The sequence below is a fragment of the Corapipo altera genome, unplaced genomic scaffold (genome assembly GCF_003945725.1).
Source record: "Corapipo altera isolate COAL_440 unplaced genomic scaffold, ASM394572v1 50, whole genome shotgun sequence".
Classification (NCBI taxonomy): Eukaryota; Metazoa; Chordata; class Aves; order Passeriformes; family Pipridae; genus Corapipo; species Corapipo altera.
The window spans coordinates 8843715-8869952 of record NW_020884889.1 but is presented as its reverse complement, the minus strand read 5'-3'; the positions used below and the strand labels follow the sequence as shown (position 1 = coordinate 8869952).

The following is a 26238-nucleotide window of genomic DNA, read 5'->3' as shown; positions in this document are numbered from 1 at the left end:
TGTGTACAAATTACAAAATACATCCTATAATGACAAAAAGAGGTGATTTGGCTAGAATGGTACCTGAATGCTGCTATATTCCAGTTTAAGTGTCTCATCATGGCACATTTATGAGCAAATTAGGCACCAGTCTTGTTCTTCTTTGAGCTTATGAATTCTGTTACCATGTGCACTGTGAAGAAAACATTGCTGCTGCTTGTTGCATAATTAAAATGTGGTAAATAGTAAAATAAGACACCCAGTGTTGATCAGAACAGTCCTCGATTTTCCAGGAAAATTCCATTTGGTGAAGGTAGGAGTTAAAACACAGAGAGACATTTGAAAGAGGAAGCTAAATAACAAATGCTAACAGCATAAACTTGATCCTGCAAAGCACCCCTGTGAGTAACATGACATGTTTGCATAAGACTGTGAAGGACCAGGCTCGGCTCTGGAGCATTACACTTCCTCATAACTAACTCACTGCCTTCAATGGCTTTTGAAATGTCATTAGCTCTTTAAATGTTTAAATAACTGTGGCAATTTTTGGTTTTTTAAAAAATGCCAAATGCCTTTTTAGAGAAACAGGATGAAGTTGTTTACTATGATACATGTGAAAATCCTGAGGAGCTCAAGGTCATTGAACAGACAATGGGACAACATTACGCTAACTTGTCAGAAATGACGATGCTGAGGCAGAAGACTAAGCAGTTGGAGACAAAGCGTGGGACTGTCTGTGCGAGGAGAGCCTACCTCAGGAACAAAAAAGTAAATGCAGTCCTGGAGATGTGCATTTTCTTTAGCTGATATCTTGACTCACGAGGGATGGACAGGAAACAATTAGGGAAGCTTTGGGTGGAACATACAGGATGATTCAAAGTCAGTGCCAAGGTCCACAAACAGAAAAAGGGGCAACGTGATTCTAAGCCAGCTTTATACTCCGTGGTGTGGTGCAAGTGCATGTGGCTTAGAACACAAACTTACCTGGGAGACCCAGGTGTTCCCCCATCAGCTAAGCCTTACTAGAGCCCTGTTGAGGCCAGCTGGAGCTTTGCCTTAGCAGCCTTTTCAAAATATCTGCAGTACAGGAGGAAGCCTGGCCTTCCATGAAGGAAGCTGCAGTGGTAGAACAGCCCACACGCTGACACTTTTACCTCTGAACAGGGGGAAGGGGAAAACTTAACTGCTGCAATTCTCTCTCCAGCCTCTCAGTTCTGTGCAAATGGCAGTTTTTCTTCTGTTTCCTATCCAGAGCAGAACTAGGAAGACACAAATTGACTCTCATGAACCAGTAGGCTGAGCGTACCTTACACCTGCAGTCCTGCTGGAGCAGAAATTAGGTCCCAATCTGTCTGACCTTTTACCCCTTACTACCCTGGACAAAATGGGAATGACACTGGAAATGTTTTGTTAGCCATCATTGTCTCTTGCTTGCAACTGCTTCCTTGGCAAACACTTCTTTTGCTTCTGTTTTCATTTCCTTAATTGCTGTCTATGAGTTATATAACACTAAAGCCAAATGCCAGATGATTTGCAAATGCTTGTCCAGCCATGTGGATAATCCCCCTCTGTACAGAGACAAATAGCGACTCCCAGAGAAAATATTGAAGCCTGCAGCTTTTCTGTGGCACTTCTTACTAACAGAAAGTACCTCTGCTAGGCATTCGTTGTGCTTTCCCATAGCTTTGTTTCCCTGGCTTTTTTTACTTGGGACCTATGGCAAATAAGAGACAGGGGGAAAGAAGCCTTGTATTTTTGTAATGCCCTGCTAGCTTCCTTCTTACCTTCTTCCTCATGTCTTTGCATCCCTTCTCTCCAGCTGGTAGTTGGGTGACATTTCTTCAGAGCTTGTTTCTTCTTTTTTTTTTTTCCCATTTCTTCTCATAGTTTTTTAACAAAAGTATAAGACAGAGTGGTTGATTCAGGTCTGGGTATATTTTCTCTGCAGCATGAATAAAAATATGACAAAAGGTCCCACTGGCTTTAGCCATGAAGGGCTCCCACAGACTTCACCATCAGGGTCTCACATCTGACACTAGTTGAGCTTAGCCATCTTTCTTGTCACTGCTAAATAGCAACCATGGTTGCTATTTAGTGGCCTGTGCACAGGAGTTAATGGCACAGATGGTGCACAGTGAATGTGAACTGACTGAGAGTTGCCTGAATTTTGCTCTTCTCCCAGGATCAGTGTGAAGCAAGCCACCGGCAGAGACTGCAACAGGCAGAAGAGAGCAAAAAACGCTTCCAGCAGCATCACAGCATACAGATAGTGAGTACTGAATTGCAGCCTTGAAGAATCTCCCAGCTGCTTGTTTTCACATACTAAGGCTCACTTACTTGTGTTTTAATGCAGAAGAGAGACAAGCAAAAAGAGGAGGAGAAAAAGAAAAAGGCTTGGATAAGCCAGGAACGTCAGAAAACGCTGGAGAGGCTGAAAGCATTCAGGGAGGCAAGTACTGTGAACTCCAGTAGTCCTAAATGGTTTGAAAACACAACGTCAGAAAGTAGTCATATCTCACGTGTGAGCACAGTCCAAATCAGAGACAACGTTTTGGATAGCCTAAAATAGGTTTATGTGTTATGAGGCAAGAGGATTAAATCCACTAAGAATATAATTTCCAGGTGTGGAACCTGTTGCAAAGAATACAGGTGAGAAAATGGCTTTGAAAGAAATACTTTGATATTCATTTAAATTTTTTCAGGGTTGAATTTTCTGCTTGAATGGGTGAGTGGGACAGGTCTGTACTTTCTGACTTTTTACCTCTTTGGGATTGATGTTTTGGCCAGTCCAGTGGACATGTGACCTCCTGCCTTCTGATTTGTTTTTCAGAAGTGTCCAGCTCATGTTGTTCTGAAAACATCTCGTCCGCAGCCTCTCAGTCCCAAGTTGCCACGAAACATCACCCAGCAGGCTGTAGTCCTGTCCCCTCCACCTTCATCCCCAGCAGTACTGTCCCCTGCACCCTCACCACGAGCAAGGGCAGCTCCAGAGCAGCCACAGAGCATACTGCTGATTGAAGCCAAAGAATCAAAAGCTTTGTGTCAGAACACCCCAGCAGATATCCCTGTCCAGATTTTTGTTACTGATGGTGACGCAGAGCTTACTGATGGTGACACAGAGCTTACTGGTGGTGACACAGAGGAACAAAAGCACAGCAAGGAACTGTTGGTCTCTCCATCCTCACCACCACCACCTCCTCCTCCACCGCCTCCTCCCTTGCCCCCTACTCTCTTGCCTCCTCCTCCCCCACCTCCCCCCTTACCTCTCCAGTTAAAGACACCACCAGCAACAAATGATACACCACTTCCCCTCAGCTGCAATAGCCCCTCAGAAAGCCCTGCACTGCACAGACAGGATGACTCACCCAGGACGTCTATAAATAATTGCATAGGTAAGTGGACTCACATCGGCTGGTGCTTTTTTCACTTCCTATATTTTTGTGTTCCCCCCCCTCTGGTTCTGGACAGGAATAGTGTGTAGTTTTGATCGAGGGAATGAAGCTTGGTCTAAGAAACCACATACAATAACACTGACCATAATTCAGAATGTTAAATGAGTAACAGTGATTTCACTTCATGATGCTTGGACTTGGAGTGTGTGGCTTGGCATTTTTTGTGAAGTGCTGTCAAAGGGGACAGGTCAATCTTTTAGCACGGTTGAACTTGAATCTCTGCATATTTATTAAGTATGGCTTTAGAAATTAATTTAAACCATGCTTAATCACAGCACTAATAGTTCTGTAGAGATCTTAATTCAGGACCTGCATTTCTCATGAGACTGAAAATCCCACAGCTGCAATTGGTAGGAAGGTGTCAGAAGAAATTCCAAGGAAAGGAGGTTTATTCTTTTTGTTTGGTGAGAAGCAACTTTTATTGCTGGGTTTGTTCTTGCCACAATTTTGGAACTTTGACTGAATGTGGTGTTTTGATTGAGGGTTAATCACCTGTCCAGTGTGAAGACCACTGGGTAAATTTGTACTTGTACTAAGGCTGCAATTTAGTGTTTCTGATTTATGTACTACAGATCTAGCAGTTGGGCTGCTTGCATTTCTAAGGTGTGCACAGCCCGTGTCCACTTACAATTCGCTTGGTTTCTAAATAAAGGTTTCATAAAAGAATTCGTGTAGGATTCAACCAGGATTTGAAAGGCAGGTGAATAGTTTTGGCACACATTCCTAGGGGAGAAATTCTGCTCTGTTACACCTTTGCTTTGTTAGCAAGATCATGCAGGTGTAATTGAAGGCTGAACTCGGCAATTGAAACAGTAGTTTGAATGAGAATAGAGCTCAGCAGCCTCCCAAGGCTGCACCGGTTACATCCTGCTAACAGGCTTATTTTTATCTCTAAAGCAAGCGGATATTTTGACTGTGTCAGGGAGATTGATCTAAGTTGGAAGGCAGCAATTTTTTCTGTCGTTTTTCACAGTGGAGCTTATGCTAGAATGAAGAATGTGTTTAAACGTGGTACATTCCTTTCCCTTTCACAATACATCTAAGCAGCCTTTGTATCCTCTCAGTTAAGAGGCAAACCACAGGCAGAAATACCAAGGAAATTCATTTTCAGTTCTTCCAAGCTGTGGGGACGTACAAGCAGCTGATGAGCTGAGACATAGTCGAGTTCCCGTGACAAACTACTGTGCATCCAGTGCAGACTTTGGTGTGGGATGTCCATGGGATAACTCTACCATGGATACTCTTAAGAAGCTTTAATTAGCAGCAGGAGTTGTACACCAGAGTAGTCTGATTGCTGTTGGAACAGCCTTGCTGGTGGTTAATATTGCTGCCATTCACAGCCTAACATTGATGTATTTTCATTATTTTTGAATAAGAAAAATTGTTTTTTGTTTACTGGAGAGATCTGATTGGTTGTTTACACCTGTTTCTTGAAGAAAACCGTCATGTTAATAGCTGTAATAGTAATTGCTAAATTAGTGCCACAGGAACTTACTGAAACAGCTTCATAAACATGTTTGGTTTTGTTATGGACTACTCGTGTCTTTGTATGTGAAGAGCTAGGAGAGGCTTTTTTTATGATTTATTAGCCTGACTAGTATTTTACCAGGCAGCCCATTTCATTAATAGACTTAAGGCTTTCTTACTTGTAGGCTTTGTAAGAGGACCTGGTGGATCTTTGCTTGATCCTTTTCAGTCTCTGAAGGTACCACAGGATTTAGCAAAATGTTACATCTCAAGTGCTTGATGTTAATCACATAACCCTGTGTGCACTGCACATGGCAAAAATACTTCTGGCTGTGAGGCACAGATGGTCTGGACCTATTGCTGTAGGAGTCAACTGCTGTCCAGGGACACGGCCTCCCTGTCTGACAGTCTGCAGCAAGCAGCAAAGAATCCAACAGAAGGAGTAAAACACAAATTAGTGTGTATCAGGGGGACTAGTGGAAGCTCTCTCAGTGTGGTGCCCTTCATGGTCTGAAGTTCAGAAACATACACCTGAGATTTAAATCGTGTTGTAAAATGGGAATTGTTTTTTAAGTCCGTACAGAAAAGACCTGCCTGCGTAGGGCCTGAGCTGGCTCCCACTGATTTCAATGGTGCACTTTCAAGCCCTTCTACTCAAATCCTTTTATTTTTCTCTTGGCTGAGCAAAAATGCAATTGATGGTCTCAGCAGGCTTCTGAGCAAGCTAGGAGGGATGGAAGATTGTTTATAACGGAGAATGCAGGAGATTTTTTGTTTCAGTGAAATTTTTTTGAAAGCCCATAAAGTTGTAATGAAAAAGAGCATCATCCTTTGTGTATCATATCTTCCTTAGAGGACCACTTTGTAAAGTGTTGAAGAAGTGTTGGATTCTCAATTCAAGATATAAAAGCTTTACTGCTTTTCAAAAGCAGTTCCAGAGCCTGCTGTTGCAGAAGCTTGAAAGAGTCTGTTCCAGAAGAGACCATCCTTTTTCCTGTCTTTAGTACAGATTAAAGGGAGAGCCCTGAGCACTTGGGTAGGGCTTTATACCGCTAAGTGTAGTTGTCTTGTTCTTTCTTCTGGTAACAATAGATTCATCTGTTGCAGGTTCCATGGATGAAGTTTTGGCTTCTCTAAAACGTAGTGAAGTTCATCTTCGCAAAGTAGAACAGCCAAACCCCTATGCTTCTGTGAAAGACAGCATCCTCTCTGCCATAAGGCAAGGAGTTAAACTAAGGAAAGTGAATCGAGATACTGAAAAAGATGTCAGTAAAGGATCCCCTAATGACCTAGAGAGAAGCATTAAAGCAGCCATGCAGAGAATTAAGAAAGTGTCTGCTGATTCTGAAGAAGAGGAGGACAATGATCGGAACAATGGAGAATGGGACAGCTAACCAGTTCAGCATAACAGACTTACTGACTGGAACTGTCTGCCTAATTTTGCACATTGTGGAAGACTGTCCCTTTCAAAATGAAAGAAGTGTGATTGTGTGTGTGTGTGTGCTGGTCCAAAATGTCTTGTAAAGTAAAATAATCCTGTTGATTTTCTATATAGGAGCTACAAATTCTTATTTTTGCATAAGAAATCATACTCCAAATTATGCTTGCATTAATAGGTATTTTTGGCTCAACCATGTCATGCTTTCACCACATCTGAAGACAGTTAAAATGCTGGATTGAAACATATACTGTTTAGATCATTACTACACAGTAGGTAATGCTATCACAACAAAGTTTAAGGAGTGAAAAAATAACCGAAAATCTCTTTTGTCAGATAAAAGTAGAACCAAATCTGTGGTGACAGAGGGAGACCAGAAAACTTAGCATAATCTGGAATCTTTCACTCCTACCTCCATTGTCCAGAAAATTCTTTAACATTTTGCTTTTCTACTGCTGCTCACTCTCAAATAACTACATGGATGCTCCATTTATCATTATGTTAGAAAGTGTGCACTTATGAATGCGCTTGATAATGCTGACTGGGAAAATTAGTATCATGTTTGAAATAAGCACTACTGCAGTAATTACTGAAAAGTTTACTTTTTAGGAAAAGATTAAGTATAGAGAACTTTTAGATGCTAAATGTTTTTCATACTTCTGCATTTACAATGAAAGAAAGAGCCAAAATATTGTAGACAGTATTTTCCAGGATCTAGTCCTATAATGCAGAGCTGCATTTCTCTGCTGAGAACATCAATACATGTTTATAGCTAGTCTCATGAATTTAAATTACCCGATGGCCTTATAAATGGCAGGTATTTGTGTTGTGCCTGGAAGCTGACTATTTAAAAATTCAACTACATTCAATGTAGAGACTGTTGCTATTTTGGGTAGATAGTGACAAAAATGATTCATGTTTTTTTTGAAGTTTATACTGACCCTTAATAAAAATATATCTTGACAGAGGAAGTGGATTCAGTGTGCTGTCATTTTAGGATACTGCTATGAAGTAACCGTTACTTATATCGTGGTACTCTAGTTTTTGATAGCAACTGCACTCTCACTAATGTTATATGTAAATGCTCTTATTTTCTCAAATATTTATGAATTGTAATTTGGTAACAAAATTGCAAATACAGTGCTTTAATTCTCTGTTTAATACAGAGCAGCAGATTTGTTTAATCAGCACAGTAAGTACGTATGCAACAGTTTTTGAAAAGCAGCAGCTGGGGGTTCATTTTTTGCCATTTAAGCACCTACTACTGCTTGGATGTCAGAAAAAAAACAAACTTTTTTTTGTCCACTGCAATCAAACCAAACTAAGACAAGAGCAGCAGCAGCAGCACATATCAGTTCTTACTCATCTTTTCTGAGTGATGTCTGCGGAGGGGAGCTGGGCACAATGGGCTGTGCCCCCACACCTGCTCTCCCTGAGCCAGAATGGGCATGGGGGAAGCAGGGGAGAATTTACTGCACATTCAGACTTCAGCACCCCAAATGCTGAGCACTTCACATAGACTGGAACTGAGGACAAAATCTGGTCCTTCGAGAGCAGAGATCTCTTCCCCAAGGATACCCTGGGCAGAAGGGGTCTTGGCCAGTGGGAGGGCAGAGGGGGCTGGTGCTGGGGCTGAGAGCTGCCCTCTCCCAGGCCGTGCCCTTCAGCAATGCAGTTATTTAATGCAGTTATAAGGGTGCAGAGGCTCAGCTGCCTTCCTGTGGCTGGTACCTCCTGCCAAATGGCAGCACAGAGCCCTTTAGTGGTTTAATTCTATTGTTGAATTCTTAACTACAGTGTGAGGACATTAAATGCAGCAGTTTAAAGTACGCAGAGAGTGAGTTGCAATTTCTCCAAGAAATCTTACAGCTTTGGGGGGTTTAACAGCAGCAATTTTAATCATGAGATCATCTGAAGATCAGTGTCACTGGACAGTGATTTCCCCTGCTTAGGGGTTTCTTTTGTAACTGAAGCTCAGCTGGGGCTGATCTCAGGTGTTCAACAGATCTCTCTACCTCCCAGGCTGAAAAATACCCTTGAAAAGCCACTCAGAAAACACTGAACCCACCTGTCTTCTGAAGCCCACTTAATTAGCTAGACAGGCAACAAGCCTGCTCTGGAAAATGTGCTGCTGCAATTTTCTGGTTGGTGTGGAAAATTGCACCTCTATCAAGTGTCCTCACCACGTGGTTCACCAGCAAAATTTAATGGGTGCTACTCAGCAGAGTAGCTACTGGAGCACCAACACTCCTGCACATCAGAAGCATGAGCAGGGTAAACACCAGAAGCACTGGCATTAGCCTAAAGAGGAGAAGGAGAGAGAGCAGTTTTCAAATACATAAGAGGCTGCTGCAAAGAGGAGGCGAGTAATTTGTTCTGTGTGTTCACAGGGAGATAAGGGGCTCAAATTATAGCTGAAAGAGTTCAGGGTAATGATAGGAAAACCTTTCTAACAAACAGTGAGAGCAGACAGGTGCAGGGACAGGTCAGCCTGGAAAGGTGTTGGAGTTTCTGTCTCTGGAAATCTTTAAGAGCAGGTTAGATAAACACCCCGAGGCACTGCTGGTGTTGCTGAGGCGCTGCAGGGAGAGGTTTGCAGCCCCTGGCCAGCTGAGCTCAGTGTCTGCTGCCTTGAGGCTGTTTGCTCTGCAGGGGAAGCCACAGCTTGTCTTCTGAGAGATGCCCAAATGTAAAAAGGCTCGAAAAAACCTTTCTGAACCACCACCAGATTTTTCTTCTGGCTCTCCATGACCGTGACTTGTCCTGTGCCACCAGCACTGGGCTGTGGAAGGAAGACTGGGTAGGAAATGACCCCAGTACCCTGAGGCTGATTTACCCCAGGTTGATGGGGCATTCAAGAAAAGCCACCTGCAAGGGTCAAGAGGATTTAATCTGGATTTGAGCTCAGGCTTCAGCAGATGCCTTCCCACACCAACATGATCCGGCAGGTTTGGTGCAGCTGCTGGTGCCATGCACAGTCAGCAAAGTACAAGGGTTGATGGATGAAACAAGAGAAACTGAAGTAGTAGGTTGGCTCTGTGATGATCAGCTCTATCAGTTTAGATTAATATTAACTTGCAAAAATGCTGGGACACCTTTTTGACATTAAATACCCTTCTTAAAATAACTTATCATGGGCTAATAAGCGAATCCCTCAGTGGTTATAGTCTGGCCTGACTGTCCAGCTGCAGAAATTTATTTGTTTAAACTGAAAAAAATACAGTTGTCTGTCTTTAAAGAGTTAATAATGCAAAGATTTGCTGGAAATCCCGGTAATGAGATAAAGAAATCAATTTCTATAAATCAGTATCACTGTGGCTTGTGATCTCTCTAACTATGATGTGGGCAGTCCAGACAGCAGCTGCCAGTATTTTTAGGGAGGTTTAAAGTTAATGTATTCAAAGACTACTTGGTCTGACTGAAAGAATTTCACTTTGAAACCCCAAAGCTTTGATCACAGCAAGAGAGGAGTCATGGCTGTGGTACTGGAGCACAGAGCACTGAGGCCATAGCTGGTAATGCCAGTGTAGCTATGGATTTGTCAGCATTTCTGTCAACATGCTGCTTTTAGGGATTTATGTCCATAGCTAACCCCCCCAGCTCAGTGCACAGGGCTGACTCACATGCTGGATATTGACTTTTTTCTCTTCTGCAAAATGGTACTGAATTGAATAAATCAAGTCTGAAGTGATCCAGAATGATCTTACAGGGTCTTGAGCAAGTACATCACATCACTTGTCCACCTGTGGGACTATGGGGGACCATGGAACACCTTTGAATATATGGGCTTGAAGTGGTGCCCATGAAAGTTTGCAGGGCAGCACCCATGATCCATCCTTTGATCACTTCCACTCCCTTCTTTTATCCCTATAAATAAAAAGATGCACATGGACACCAGGAGCAAGAGGGACAAAGAGGGTCAGGATGAATGCATTCATTAGGACTTACAAAAAGCTGGAAAGTGCTCCTTTTTTCAGTCCTCCTCCACAAAGAAGTTGGTAGATAAAAGTGTGCATCCTTTGGAGAAAATGAGACCTAAGTCTATGCATGGATTTAATTCCAAAAGCTCCTGTTTGCATCCAAGAGCATATCTGCACACTACATGCCATAATAATGTGATTGGTAGGCAAGAGGGACACATTGTTTCAACTAAACCCATGGTGATGATAAAAGATGAATGGTACTGAGGGCATTATTTAATAAATGCCACAGCAAACCTTGGCAGCAAAAGCAGCTCAGAACAATATGTGAACGTATCCCTGGAGGAAACATTCAAAACGGCTCCAGAACATGGCATTTTTTTCCTGGTAAAAAGGTATGTGATTTTCATTCTCAGCACGTCACGCTAAACTGAGAGCAAGAAACAGCACAATTAAATTTACTCAGGTAACAGTGACATTAACAGCTCAGCTACTTGTGAAAATGCTTTGTAAAACAAGCCGTCTCTAGCAAGCCTTTCCTTTTGCAGTAAGAGTGAGCCACAAACTGCTCAGAAAACTTATTTAGCAAAACTACAGTTGCTCATTTTCCACTAGATCCCCATCTTGCCCCAAATCCCCATTAAAGTGCTGAGGAGAGGGGGGACAGCAGCCTCCCCAGGCAGCTGCCTGCAGGTAAATCATTATCCTGTGGCTGTGGGTCGGGGCCAGCCCTGAGTAAGGGCCTTCTGGCAGAAAGGGGCCGCATTGGTCCCCAACCCACAGTAGCATCCAGCTCTGCCGTGCCAGCACCCAAAGGGCCAGCAGTCTAGGGAAAGGCTGGCCAGGCTGCAGCTTGGGGGAGAAACTCAGTGTCCTGCTGGAAGACTGGGTTTCCCCCCACCTGAGCATCGGTTCATCACTCTTAGCATCTGAAGACATTTGCACCTCCCTTCTATCCCAAGGCAACAGTCTAAACACCATCCCACGAGTGTCTTTGCAGAACCCAAGAGTATTTCTCTGAGAACCAGCAGCAGTCTCTGCTCCACCCCCGCTTTCCATCCTCTTCTCACCCAGAAGAGGTTGAAAGGCAGTCAGCTCCGATGCCAGCAGCGTGGTATCTGCATGTCTCGGCACCATGGCAGTGGGCACTGCAGACACTGGGGGTGACAAAATGAATCTGTCCCACTCCTGGAGACATGCTCGAATCATTTATTCATCAGCAAGTGAGTCACTGCCCTTCCCACAGTCTCTTCCTGCGAAGCAGAGGTGACAGCGAAACAGGATCAAGCGCCTACACGTCCCCAGCCTACATGGTGAGCTCTGCGCCATCCCTTCCCTCCCGAGCTGGCAGCCCTGCTAGTTTGGAACAGAAGTCCTGAGAAGTGTGCAGGAGTGAGCAGGCACACAGGGTGAGGAGGCAGCAATGCATCCTGTCTGCTCTGCCAAAAGGAGCACTTCGCACGTGTGAATGCTCCGTGAAGTAGGGAAAAGGGAAAAGGGCTGCACAAAGAGGAGACACAGCCTGTGCTGTGCGTGTGACCCCTCTGCTCCCTCCTGGCATTGCTTACCAGTGAGCACTGGTGCCTCTGCCCACACATGAGGCAGCTGCCTGCTCCCTCAAGGGCAGGGGCTCCCCAGGCCATACCTGGTGTCAGAAATGGGACTGGCTCTGTGGACCAGCATCCATCCCTGTGGGATGACTCCAGGAACAGCAGCAGTATTCCCCATGGTAATGCAAACAGAAGTTAAGCAGGGCTGCAATCATCTGTAAAACTGTAATTAGCTTTAAATTGGGCAAGGAGACATCTGGACCAGAGGTGAAGCAGGCAGCTAGAGACAAGCATTGTTTTCCCTTGATGCAACTCTGCTGAGCCCGTTGGGCTCCATTGCAGTCACCTGGTGTGACCCAAAGAATCCCTTGTGATGAGCCATGCCAGCACTGCTCCAGAATTTGCACAAAATGTGCCAGTCTGCACGACAAGGGGAGTTCAAATTCATTTGCTGCAACACTGTGCTTCTCAGTTCCTGTTCATACACTGCCATCAGTGCTGGTGTTGGGTTTTATATGTTTTATCACACAAGCAGAAACAAGGCGTCGTAAATCAGTAATAGCCCATCCATTAAATTTCTTTTCTGGAGAGGAACTAAGTATGACCAGCAATGTTGGTTGATCCAGAAAGTATAAAAAAATCAAATCCATTACAACAATCATAGCTAAAGAAAATTGCCCAGAGTTTGTTCAAAAACCTTTGCAAGTTGGAGGTTTCACCTGCTATTTCCAGTACCCAGTTAGAAGATACAAAGTAGGGCAGCTGAAGCTGTGGATTGTCAAGGCATGCTGCATCTCATCTTAGGGAGGGACTTGGTCACTGGGCTCTGGTCATCTTTTATCTGAATCAAAAAGCCTATCAAATGCTACACACCCTGATGTAGAAGAGCTGGGTTGCAGCATAGCTCTGCCCCTTCCCCTTCATATTTTTAAACATCCCCATGTCTCTCATTCTTGATCTAAAGCCATTCTCCTCCCACTGAAACAACTGTGCTGGTGACCACGGGACGTCCACAGCATTAAGGAGAGAGTGAATCACTGCAATTTCTCAGGTTTCAGAGTCAGGGATTATCTTTATAAATGCACCCAACACCACTATAGATAAGCAGGATTTGAAAGGCATAAATACTTTTTTTCTTTCCTGGGTTCTTTGTTCTTCAGGGAACTCCAGCATCCTGTTTTGTGACATTCATCTTCAGGCTAATGAACGGTACAAACCTGTATCCAGAGAAAAATGAAAGCCATGGCTAATGGTAGCAACAAAATAAATAGCAAAAGCCTAAAAGTAAATAGCTTTGAAAACTGATACGTTTCAATGTGACATGATAATGCAAAAAGGTTCAGTGCTGGTGTTATTTATAATTCCCTGAATGTCTGAATTCCCTCCAGCCAGCATACATTAAGTACAATCCAGGGCATATGCAACAAATCATATTCAATGATGAAAAGTCAGGAGAAAAGCAAGAGCTCAATCTCTCTTGATTACAGCAGCCACAGATTTGTTTTTCATAGACTGCCAGTACTAATGAATGGAGAGGACATGAAAGGAAAACAAAAATACCGAAATCAACCTGCTTCACGTGCCAATAGATGTATCTGCTCATAAACTTGATTAATTAAATGCAAACCGTTGTCAAGAAATGTTGTTCAGGGTATTTAAGCCCTCACTCTGACTGTAGCATCCAGCCATGTGTGCAAGTATAGCCCTGGAAAGCTGCATAGGATTTAGCTCTGGGATCCTGGATAACAACCACTGCTGCACACAAACACAGGAGGGTATGTATTTATGAAGAGGTCCATTTTATGGTGAAGAACAGCAGGTCCCAAAAGCTCTGCTAGAGCACGATTGGTTCAGTAAGATGTGCCTACTCTGCCTGTACAATTGGGGTACAGCCACAATATCAGAAGCTGGGCCCCATTTGGCACACAAATAACTCTGATTTTCAAGGCCCAGTTTTCCATCTAGAGATCATTTAACTTCAGACAGTGCTTCTGAGAAGATCTAACAGTTTTGAAAAGTTATTGAAATATATTCAATATTCAAGAAAATTGTTAAAACCCAAAGGGAGTTTCATAGCACTGAGATCTGTGTTTGAAATATTCAAAGGCGGAGGTCAGAATTAAGTACCACTTGGCTGCAGTGACCTGTTACATGTTCCCAGCAATGCATTCTTGCAATAGGATCGGAATGTTTGCCTTGCAAAGGTTAGCTATGCTTTTAAAATTCACCATGTCTCAGATCTGCCCAGCCTGAGACAGCTCCATGGCAGTGCTTCCCCGACGCCTGTTAATGATAAAGTGGAAAGCCCTGTCCCAGGGCACTGGCACAGCCCTTGCAGAGCTGCTTCACGAGCCTTTGGAGGGCCATTTTTAGCATTGCTCACTGAAATCAAACCTGTCAGTGCACCTGGCAGGGTGTTTTTTTCTGCTTTTGAAGGATGGTTGGACTTTGCTCAAGTGGGCTCAGTGACCGAAGCAGGGCTGCACCACCACTGCAGGTCAGAGGCTGAGCTCCAGCCATCACCTGGCTTTGCTTCTTCAGCTGCCACTGCTGCATTTTTTATCTAACATTAACATTTCAGTCATTCTCAGGAGAAGGTTAGCCTGTTATGTATTAGGCTCACTGATGCTGCTGTTCTGCTCTGGTTAGCAACGCTGATTATGTAAAGGATATTTAATGTTGTAAATAATTAAAATGCTTTACAAGATTTTGGCTATTTTTTTAGGAGCAAAAAAGAAATGAAAGAAAATGTATGCAGTGGATTTGTGAACAAATGCTCAAGTCTTCTAGGAAGTGGGGAGACAGTTAATAATATATAATTAACACATCTTCCTTTCTTCCCTTGTTGGTGCAGACATGCCTTTAGATGAAAAGCACCGAACATTAAAAGTGTGTGGGACAGAATAATGTTGTATTTTATGTAAGTTCAGCCTTGTCACCAGCTATGTGCTGCATGTGTTACAGAGAGAGCAAGCCTGTTCCTGCTCAGGGATCTCATCCACTGTAGTGTCTTTATACAGGCCACCCCCAGGGTGCCATGGTGGGTTTTTTCCTCCGAAAGGAACTAAGTTATGGCCTAGATTTTGCTATGCTATTGAAGGAACTCAAGGTAGCTAAAAGGAGTACGTATTATTAAGTCGCTCATCTACTTAGGAGTCAAACATTTGATTTGAAATTCACCTCATGCTTTTGTCAGACATCCCGAGGTGGCACCTCACAGCTCAGCAGCCCAGAGCCAGGTTAAAATGCTTTTTAATGGGTAACTGCAGAAGGGCACATCCATTGAGGAGGCTCATGAGCTCTCTGATAGGATCCAGTCAAATGTGAAAATTGAGGGATCACAGACAGCAGCAGCAGATATCCCTGCTGGCAGCATCGCTCACCACGGCTCCCAGACCAGGCTGTTTCTTTTGGAACCATCGGTCACCTGCATTACAAACAACTGGCAAGGAACAGCCTTTCACACAAACCAGAGACTTCCTTGATGCTAAAAACGCATCCAGGACCTAATGAGACGAACAGCCTACAGAAATGCCAGGTGTGCCTGCACTGAACAGGCACCTCCCCACAGTGGCAGGAGGCACCGCCCCATGCACAGCACAGTGCTCACGTGGATGAATGGAAATGTGTACTGTGGTACCAGCAGCTTCCTAGGAACAGAATGGTGCTCACTCCTGATAACTGTAGGTGATGAGGTGCACACACAGGTGTTATACTAACATTTATAATTATGCAAATCCAAATAGATAAATGGGGGGGGGGGGGGGGGGGGGATGGTGTTTGCCAAGAATTAGAGACTGCTACTTGCATTTTACTACAACACATGTAAGCTGGTTTTGTAGCTGCTGGTTATCCAGGGATTGCCAGAATTTGCCGAACTGCTTGTCAGTTATTGATGGCTCCAGGTAGAAAAGCTCTGACAAAAGGTCAGGGGCAGACGAGTTTCTCGCTCACCCCAAAGTTGACATTTGCAGCCTTGTAGCACAGAGTAACAAAGGCACAATGAGCCACAGCCATTTAAGTCTTCAAACCTCCTTATTCCCTTTGAGAAAGCCTGGTCTGGTGCAAACCTGCTTCCGTACAACAAATACAAAAGTGCTGAGAGCATCACTGTGCACTGTCTGTAGATGGACTTCAGTGTTTTCCCCTACCAGGAATGTGCTGTTGAGTGTGGACTGTTTCACTGGACACCAGCAGGGACTTTTGGAAACAGTCTCATCTGAGAGGCTTGTATTGACTGCTATATGCTGATGCAGGAAATTGGTGTCAAAACATCCCTCATTTCAATGCAGAGGGTTACTTCGGAGTCCTAGGTAGTTTCTTCAGAGAAAATACCAGCTCCAGTTGCCACCAGGAATCACAAGAGAGTTTTCAGTCCTGAGCATGCCCCAAACAGGATGCCAAAAAGCTGCCTCCTGACTAAAGGTCTCTCTCAGTATGCAGCAAATCCAAAATTTCATGGTCAAATATTTATAGATTCTACTTTTTCAGTTCAGGTATGTAAGTATCACTCTAATCCTGAACCTCCCTCTGAGTGGACTAACAGAATAAAGGGAAACAAGACAAACATTTTAAAGCTCCACCTCCTGAAAAAAGAGTTTTTAAGATTACCAAGGCTCGATACCATATGTATAGATCAAAATCACATTCTTCTTATCAAAGGACAGCATTCCCTTGAGTTCAGACTTGCAGCCACAAGGATGTTGGTTTTCTGAAGTCAATGAAGACAGTGAGACAAGAGATTTTACTTAAACTATATATTTTTACATAAAACAACTTTATGTTACAATAAAATCAGATAAAAATCACAAAGTTATATAATAAGTTCATAAAGAAAAAAATCAAGTTTTCCTTTTAGAGATATAAAACGCAGCATTTACTGCTACTAGGAGTCTAAATGTTAACATTGACTGTCTATGGTCAATTTGAAAAAAGAAAAAAGAGAAAAGTACTTTTTTACAGCAGACAAAATGATGAGGTAAGAGATGCTTTTACGATGACCCAACTGTAGTAAACACTTCAGTTTTCATTAAACCATATACTAAATATAATAAACCCAAATAAAAAGATACATTTAGAGCACTGCAGTGTTTTCCCACAGTTGTATACCAACAAATTGTCAGTCATTCACTAAACTTTACTTGAAACAGTAAAAACAGGGTGTATGTTTATCTTCAGTACTAAAATCTCATAATAATCTAAATATTTTGGTATAGCAGACCACACTAAAACACTCTCAGAACTTTCAACTACAAGGGATATAGCATGTTAAAAATGATGTGCTTTGTTTGCCATTCATGATGAGCTTTATAGAATATTATGTTCATGATCACTATTAGGCAATTAAATGAAAACATCTAAATGCTGCAAAATACTCTTTTATTGAGCATAGCTCCCTCATCACATATCAAAGTTAATCAGCACACTGCAAACTTAGAAACTTATTTCACAAATCTTACATATCGGTTCTTTTAGCTTTAGTATATGGCTAAAATAATTATTGCTGACCAGTGTTAAAAAAAAAACCTAAACAAACCCAACCCAAGCAAAAATACACCAGCAGATAGATTTTTCTCAAGTGCCTTTCATGTGTGTACCATTAATATTAGTTACTAAATGAACTAAATTTCAGAATGTGCATATAAAATTTTTGGAGGTATAGGCACCTTCATCTGAAGACTGTATGTTCATGCTACCTGTTAAAAAAAAAAAAAGAAAAAAGAAAAAAAAGAAGAGCTAAGACAATACACAGTAGAAAATCAAACAGGTTGGACATCCAAAATCCTCCAGGGACACAAGCGAAGCCCTCCTGGCCAGGACCAGCTCTGCCCACAGCCTGCAGGAGAGCCCTCATTTGGGAAGCACCTTTGTCATATTTATCATTCACCTCCTCACTCTATTTCACTTCAGGTACCTTATTATTTACCACAGAGAATGGTATTTAAGACATGCAAACTTCATGTAACTGTCAAGTTTACATTCTAATAGCGAGCCTAAAACACTGTCAAGCTCCCAGGGCACAGGACTCCAGGCACAACATCCCTGGCCAGGCTGTGTGAGCCAGATGGGGCTCTCCCACTGGTGGTGTGTCTGGATTAAACATCCTGTGGCTACATATTGCTTTGCCTGACGCACAGGTGCTCGTTGAACACGATCTATGGAAAGAAAAATTACCTTAGGGTAGCTCTATGTCTCACCATTGCTAAATTGTGTCCACAACCAGACCCTGCCAGCCCAGCCATGGAGTCCTTGCTGCCTTTCAGCCCCTGTCAAAAGCTGAACCTGCCCTTATGCAAGGTCCCTGGTACTGCTGAGGCCCTGTAGGACAGGAACAGCTTTTCCTATTTTCGACTGCAACTGTGTGATCACAACCAGTGTGTGATCACACTGCTCAGCTCTGTGTGTGAGGACATTCGTCTTCCATCCCTCACATCACCACCCGTGTGATATGCTGAGGACTTTTTGATAATTAGAGGCTTGACAAGTCCAGAAGTGCCTGAACAAAGGTGGGTGAGCTGATGGATCAGTGTGGCCATCCAGACCTTTGGCCCATCCACAGCTTGTGGGCAGAGCACCTTTCACCAAAGCCTCTGCTGAAACAATCATTGAAATTAGCTGCTGCTGCTGACCCCTCCTTACACCCCTCCCCTCCAGGTTCAGCATTGGTCACACACTAAGCTGAGTGAGGTGTTTCACCCTTATAGCAGTTTTATTTTTGTTAATCCATAGGCTCAGGAAGACAACACTATATTCTTTACAAGCCACTGACGCTTCGAAGGGTTTTGCAGTGATAACGCTTTGGAAGAGCCTAAGGAAGAACATGGTCTTGTAGCTGAGAAACTCCCACCACTGCAAGGTGGTGGCAGTAACAGAGAATTTTCCTTCTGTTACTTATGAAGCCACCAAAGGTGGCAAAAAATTAATAAGGGAGAAAATAAACACTTGGAAAAAAATTGAACAGCATAAAGAAGAGTGCAGAAGCCTAAGGACAATTTAGGCTCCCTGTGCCCAACGAGCCACCCAGCAAACACAGGCAGGTGAGCACCTGCCTCAGCAGCACAAATGCTTTGGCTGGTACCCTTGGAAAGCAATGGCAGTGACAACAGGCAGAACAGCAGAAACCCTTCCCACTCACCCTAATTTATTGGGCAGCTTTAAAAAAATGTTCTCCCTAAATCGTTCAGATAAAAATAAAATCAGGTGTTTGCCCAGAAAAAAAGACATCGTCTAAAGAACATTTGTTTTCTGGGCACAGATGCACCCAGCATGAAATTGTTTTTAAAACGTGCATCTTTTGAATACTAGGATACAGAAAGGGAGAGTTGGTATGGAATTCCTTACAGGAAAGACAGTTTTCTTCCAGTGAGCTCACTTAGCAAAGGAGACACCAATTAGATGTAGACAGAACACTGCAAAGTACTATTTTTGCTGAAAATACACTTTTAGGCCAAACAAAACTACTTGTGAAGTTGAGTCAAAATTGGCAAGTAAAAATTCAGCCAAACAGTAAAAAAAGAAAAAGGTTAACCTACTTTATTTTGAGGTGTGAAACAATGTTTCAGTTTTTCATTTTGAAATAATTTATTCCTAATATGAGACTAAGGTAATTTTCCAAAATGTGATGTAACATATCCAATGGAACATTAGATATGAAACAATTGAAAACAATTCTTTTCATGTATTTTTATTTCACTGAATATTTTTTGGTTTTGTGCTAATATGAATAGCCCTGTGTATTTCTCATTTTGGCCACCAGAAAACATTCAAACCCCACCATTATTCAGCAGCTCTAACACCAGCTAAAAGAAGCGATGCAGTCCAGATGACACTAAGACATTCTCTGCCCTGGTGTCACAAGAGGCCAGCACAGATTTTTTTTCCTAAAGCTCCCAGCTTGTTGATGTCACGAAGGCCAGACAGGCAGGATGGGCAGCGTGGCAGGATCAGTGGTGGTGCAGCCAACAGAAGTCAGCACAAGAAGTGCCAAGCACAAGATCTTTGTTAAAAAAAGACTCTGTAAGTGAGGTAGAAGAGATCCTGCCATCAACCACTTAGAGGGAGAAACCTGTGTCCAGAAAGGGAACTCAGGGTGGCCCAAGGTGAGATCCAGCCTCGTATAAAGACACCTCCATGCAGGCTGGATGGAATTGGAGCACTGACCAGCACATTGCTGACGGCATTTGGAAATCAGGATTTGCCCAGCACTGTATAACAAAACCTGGGACAGGGATGAGCATTTCTTTGCCCCAGCAGCATTTGGGGCCATCCCTCAGCAGGTGTCTGCCAACTGAACTCAGGGTGCCCATGGGGACAGGCCAAGTTCCAACCGTGCACAAAAGGTGGATTAAATGCATCCATTGGATGGTCCCTGCATTTTGGTGGGGAAGGCTGGCTGTCCTGGTACTCCCACCTGGAGGGAAGAGGCATTTCAATGCGTGGACGAGTCTCTGAGGAGCAGTGTGAGGCTCATGATTTGGCTCATGGGTTATTGCTGGGCCACCACAGAGTGTTGAGGAATAAGCAGTGTATGACGCTGATGGTCCCTGCCCAGCAGGAGAATGGGATGCCAGTCCTGGGGCAGGAATGGGGCCAGGCCAGAGAGGGCAGCTGCAGCTGGTGCCCAAACATTCCTGAGACCATGCACTGCCTCTTCCTAGTACACTTTTGGCTTCTGAAGAAGAAAAATATAATGAAAGAAAGAGAAAGGCTAAAAGAGATGGGGTTTGTGGAAGTTTTTTTGAGTGATTGTACATAGAAGCTCTCAACTTGCTGCTGCTGGGAAGGAAAAAGAAAGAAGGCAATTATAGCAAGACCTTGGATTCTTGAAGGATGGAGTTTCCCACAGCATAGAGCTGTGTACAGGCATCCCTAACAACTCAACATCAGAGCAATAGAAGATAATGAGCAAACATATACATTTGGGACAAGACTAGAAGAGACAGGGCAGGGATTTCTCTAAGAACACCCCCATCATTCCTCTGGTGGGCACGAAGCACCCAGAAATAACTGCCTGTATCAGAGCTATGCACTGGCTTAATGTACCAGCATTAAACTCCATCTGTTAAATCAATGCAATTCCATGGAAACACTTCTCTTGCAATTTAAGAGTGGCTTAATACATTCCTAATGAACTGGATCTGAGATAGACCTGACTAAAGTGGGAAAAAAGATCTGGATTAACCCCAATAAAATAATTTGTTCACAGAATCTTTTGCATCCTTTTACCTGGAATCTAAGGTTAAAAACATAGGTTATATTAAAATAAAGAGGGAAGCCCTAAGATTACTCAACAGGAAAAAGAAGATAGAGTGGAGTCCTTCATACAAAAGCAATGAACCACTGTGAGGAGCAGGACTCTGACTGCCAGTACTTCTTGCAGTTCTTAGTTGTGTTATGCTGTGATTCCCAGTTGATGCAGGGACCAAAACCAGCATGGGAGGAGAGGAGAAGCAGGATGAGCTGTCTGATAAATGCTGGTGTATATCCGACTTTCTATCAAATAAGGAGACTAAAAACGGAGACTACTTGTGCAGAACCACACAGAGTTTCTGATGTCATTTTCATTTTGAGAAGTCTGATCTAACCCCCACATTATGCAACTGTTGAATCTTCCACACTGGTAAAGTCTAATTTTCACACGCCTACGTTATGTACCTGATCTTGATTTTTATTTTTAAATATCAACAGCCTACAGTGATTTTGTTTTAAAGAGACTTAAATGGTCATAATGGTTATGAAAGGTCCCAGCTTCACATCCATTGTCTAAAAGGAGTGAAAGCAAAAATACTCAGAGTCCAGTCTGAAAAACAGGCAATGAAGATAACGTAACAGATGAAAAGAAAATTCAAGGGACAATTGCAGACAGACCCTATCCCCACCACGGGGATTATATATTCAGGTGCAAAAAAGTATTCAATGCATGTTTCATCTATAACCTACCTTTCTTTCAAAGGTCACTTTAATAATTGAGATGTGCCAAAAAAAGAAAAAAGCCCCTAAATTCAAAAAAAAGCATGGCCATTTTACATCAGTCACTGCTGGCAAGCACTAACATGGTGCTTGACCAAGAAGCAAGTAATAATGTCACATAAACAAAAGTACTTTCCTGAATTAATTCAGATCCTGTGTAAACACTCTCAAACCAGGTTGTGAAAAAAGAAGAGAAAGAAGCTGAAGGAAGAGCAAAAACTAGGGAAAGAGCAAAACTTGGGCTGGATTCTCCTCTCTGGCCCGTTCTACATTCCTATCTGTAATTAAGCAAATTTCCTTCTCACTGGAGGCCAGGGTATGACCTTGCATTTCTCAAAACACCCTTAGAGCTGCTGAATAACCAGTTCAAGAATACAACAGCACTTCTGCATCTCAGGTTGGGGGGGGGGGGGTTGTACAGTATAACTTGGTGACTAATTCTCATCCTACTGCCAAAGAATGCAGAAATCATAGGAAAGGATATTCATTTCATGTGGTCATGGCCCTGACAGACTTGTGGGCAGAAACTTGCTTCTGAGTAGCACCTTCAAGTAACCTTATAATGCTTTTATGCATTGTCTCCTTCTTCACTGCTGCAGAAGTTAATCAACAGTGATCAAGTTGCACAGAGGGGCATGAGTCATGTACAAACCAGCAACATATTACTTTTAAAAATAAATATCTGGTCCCCAGACTCAGGTGGGTATTTTTCAGAGATGCACATAATGAAGGGACTGTATGGGTTCAAAACTGAAGGCTAAAGAGAGGTGATGCTGCTAAGCAAGAGAAGCTGTCCTCACCAACTGGGTAAGACTCATGACTTCAAGAGCTGAAACTCATTTCTACATCATTGACTTTGTGCTGTATGGGTCCAGGCAAGCAAATGTAACCTCTGTCAGAGGTTATCTGAAATCCACTGCACTTTGTTTGGTTTTTTGGGGGGTTTTTTGGGTTTTTTTTTTTTGGTGAATCAGGCCTGATTGACGTGGTCCCTACAGATCCTGGTATCTGTGTGAAGTGATTCACTTGACTGCAGCTCACCACAGGCACATTTTACAAACTGCAGGAGCTCCAGATAATCTCTCTACTCCTCCAAGGAATAAAAGTCTTTGTTGCTAAGAGTGCTGATAGTTCGGACAGGAAAAAGACTTGTTTTCTGTTTCTATGGTTGCAACAGCCCTTAAGAAAGATATAAATTTCCCTGCAACAACTAACTGCATATTCATTTTAAGGTAGATCTAGTTCCAGATTCCTGAGACAGAACCCTCTACCTGTTCCCAACCCCACAAAGCCAGAGCAGCAATATAGAAAGTTTCTAATCTCAACAGAATTCAGTGAGCAGCACGATTGGTTTGGTTAATAAACAAACAAAACAAGAAACCCACCAAAAAAAACCCCACAGCAAATTTTCAGCCTCTATGTACAAAACCAATGCAAACAAGTGGAACATTCTAGTTATATTTCGTAAAACACATGTTTGGGATCAACAAAACATCAAACATCCAGACCCTAGATTACAAAAAAGATCTATTGCCATCTAATTGTCAACCCCAAGTTTAGACAGTCCTTGTCGGAAATCGTGTAATTCATCTATCTTCCCATCTAGTACATCTAAAAAATTCTTTAATTCAGTTTTAAGGTTGGTCTGCCTATGTTTACTCTCTTCGACTTCTGTCCTTAGTGTTCTGACTTTCTCTTCAAGATCTTTGTTCTTTTTCTCAGCAGCCTTAAAGACAAAAGGACAATAAGAGGAATCATGGAGATGAAGGATGAACAGCATTTCATATTTTAAAGCAACAAATGGCAGCTGGGCTGTGCAAGTTTGCTTCAACTTCTGCAAACTGATTAACACAAGCACCTTCGAAAGCAATAGACATGTGCTAGTCAGATTAAAAGGAAAGAAAGCCCATACAGGAAAGGACACAGATTAACTGGAAAAGATGCTTTGCATCAAACTTTGTCATTTGGTTGATATCTTCAAATTCACCTGGATTTAAATCATGCACTGTGCATACATTTCTGTCATTGCTACAGTTGCAGAATTAGACACTGTGCCACCAATTACATACAGAATTATCTGTGGTGGTTTAACCTTGAAAAACAAGCTTAGAAAATACTGTCTGAGGAATAAAGTTGCTTTATTCAGCACTTTTGGATTTAGTGGTAAAGTTTCACTTTGTGTGAGCACCCAGGCAAGGAATGGGGTAGCCAGGTAACCCTTCCCTTGCTGCACTTTGTTCAACTATTTTCCCCTCTCTTACACTCTTCTGTGTATTCTTCTCTATTTCATGCATGTAAGCTCATGCTTACTCTCACAAAAGCCACAGACCACAACTTTTACCATAATGAACCAAACAAAATTCATATTTTAGCCATTTCCAGCATCTGCATCCCTCAGCAACCTTCTAAAATATTTTAGATCATTTAGGTTATCAGTGATGGGATTTATTGACTGGATTTCACTTCATTGATGAGACTGCTAATATTTATTCTCCTTTCATGTATTAATTCATTGCATTTAAACAATCCCTGACTTGAGGAAGTGATGCCCAAAGTCCAGCTGCTGGCTGGGGCAGGGCTCCCACACCCCGTGAGCTTGGCTCCAAGCGAGCACCTCCCAGCAGAGGAGCCACATGTGCACAGCCAAACGCTGCCGGAAAGGGATGACACAGCACATAAATGCATCCTCAGGTGAACTTTCATCCCTGCTGGTGTGCAGCTATGCTCATCTGTTTCTTTCCCAAAAGCCTTCCCTGGTGCCACTGCAGCAATTAGCCCCAGGTCTTGGATTGCTGCTCAACACACAAGGCTGTGGTGCGGCTCCACGAGCTCAGAGCAGCAGAAAATACAGGATACAGGACAGCCTGGAATCTGCAGGAGATAGATGCAACATGATCCCAGGCAAACCAATTTCTGCAAACAGCAAGGCAAAGAAACGGAGCTATTTAATTACTCCTGTGCTGGGAAGGGCATGGTGTATTTTGCATGCAATTAGCATTTTTTGCCTTTACAAACTGGAGCTCTTTTGCCTTCAAACACTGAAGTCTGAACAGAGAAATGCATATAGCTGTGAGAAAGAAAGTAAATGTACCAACTTTTTAAAAATTAATTTCACTGCTAAACTGTACCTGTAATTGCTCAGATACAGATTCACATTCTGACATTAGCTCTGGTATAATTTCACCCTGCTTTCGGAGCTCTTCCAGTTCCTTTGAAAACATAAAAGAAAAAAATAATATTAGTGCAAGCTTCAATTTAAAACATAATGGAAATTTGAGATGATGAAATGGCTTTGCATATTTTATTGTATTCTGCACAGTATTTGGATGGAAAATAACCAAAATAACTTGTCTGCATTCCAAAATTGCTAATTTTCTACTCAAATACATTTTTTCACTGAATTTTATACTTTGCATTTCTAAAACAGACAATGCAATCCAATCTCTAGCATTAATGCCATTAATTATATTAATGAAATCTTAACCTAAACCACATACCTATGCAAAAGATATATTAAATAACAGAGAAATCTGAAGGACTGTAATGCTATAGGCAAATTATAGATGGTAGCAAAAAGCAAATCACATGTACATTTTCAATCATATATGACATCAAACAAAAAGGCCAATGGCAATACCAGCTGCATATATAGAGGCATCATACAGAGCACAGCTGTAATGGGCTCTCCTCCATGGTACAGCTCTGAGAACCACTCCCTCCCCAAAAATCTGTATTTGGTTCTGGTATCACTACCTAAATATAGCAGATTAGCTGAAAGGAGTTAATGAAAAGAGCAGCATGACTTGATAGGAGTCCATGTCTCTGTTGGAAATTAAGACAACTTGACTACATGAATACCCCAAATGAACACCACCAATGTGGGTAGTAGGGAAAGACTCAAAGAAAGGTTATACATTTTTGCAGAAAGATTGTTTGAGGAATCTGAAAAACACATTTGCAACTCCAAGAGAAACTCTGACTTGAAAAAGTGCAAGATCTTTTCCAGAAACTGTCCATGTAGGTGACGGTCTCAAGAGTAAGTAGGGGTATATTCCTGGACTACCTGGACTTGTGTAAAGCACTTGACAATGTCCCACACAACATCCTTGTCTCTACATCAGAGAGACATGGATTTGACGGATGAATCACTTGGTGGATAAGGAATCAGCTGGATGGCCACACTCAAAGAGTTGCAGTCAACAGCTTGATGTCCAGGTGGAGTCCAGTGACAAGTGGTGTTCCACAGGGTTCAGTATTGGAGACAGCACATTTTTTACTCCAGATTTTTGTGAACTGCACTGAAGAATTTAACTAATGTAATTAGAATTTAACTAACAACTATATTCAGACAATGTCCCAGCTACTGACATAGGGGAAAGAAAGGGTAACTTACCCTTTGTTTTGAGATATGAGCTGCTGTGCATATATACATAATGGTTTAGAGCTCACATCTCAAAATATAA

At 42.5% G+C, this 26238-nt stretch overlaps 2 protein-coding genes across 5 annotated transcripts in view; one reads left to right on the top strand and one right to left on the bottom strand.

Moving 5' to 3' along the window:
- WHAMM (WAS protein homolog associated with actin, golgi membranes and microtubules) overlaps nucleotides 1-7307 on the top strand; it is a 31206-nt gene extending 23899 nt beyond the window's left edge. For both annotated transcript variants that reach the window (XM_027644241.1, XM_027644240.1), the window contains 5 exons: nucleotides 560-747; nucleotides 2162-2248; nucleotides 2333-2428; nucleotides 2810-3371; nucleotides 6006-7307. In XM_027644241.1, coding sequence (XP_027500042.1) covers nucleotides 560-747; nucleotides 2162-2248; nucleotides 2333-2428; nucleotides 2810-3371; nucleotides 6006-6292 — 1220 coding nt within the window. In that variant the 3' untranslated portion in view covers nucleotides 6293-7307. The remainder of the gene's footprint in view (nucleotides 1-559; nucleotides 748-2161; nucleotides 2249-2332; nucleotides 2429-2809; nucleotides 3372-6005) is intronic.
- Nucleotides 7308-22188: 14881 nt separating this feature from the next.
- Nucleotides 22189-26238, bottom strand: part of HOMER2 (homer scaffold protein 2) — a 58118-nt gene continuing 54068 nt past the window's right edge. For all 3 annotated transcript variants that reach the window (XM_027644425.1, XM_027644427.1, XM_027644428.1), the window contains 2 exons: nucleotides 24904-24984; nucleotides 22189-23501 (listed from right to left, as the gene is read on the bottom strand). In XM_027644425.1, coding sequence (XP_027500226.1) covers nucleotides 23313-23501; nucleotides 24904-24984 — 270 coding nt within the window. In that variant the 3' untranslated portion in view covers nucleotides 22189-23312. The remainder of the gene's footprint in view (nucleotides 23502-24903; nucleotides 24985-26238) is intronic.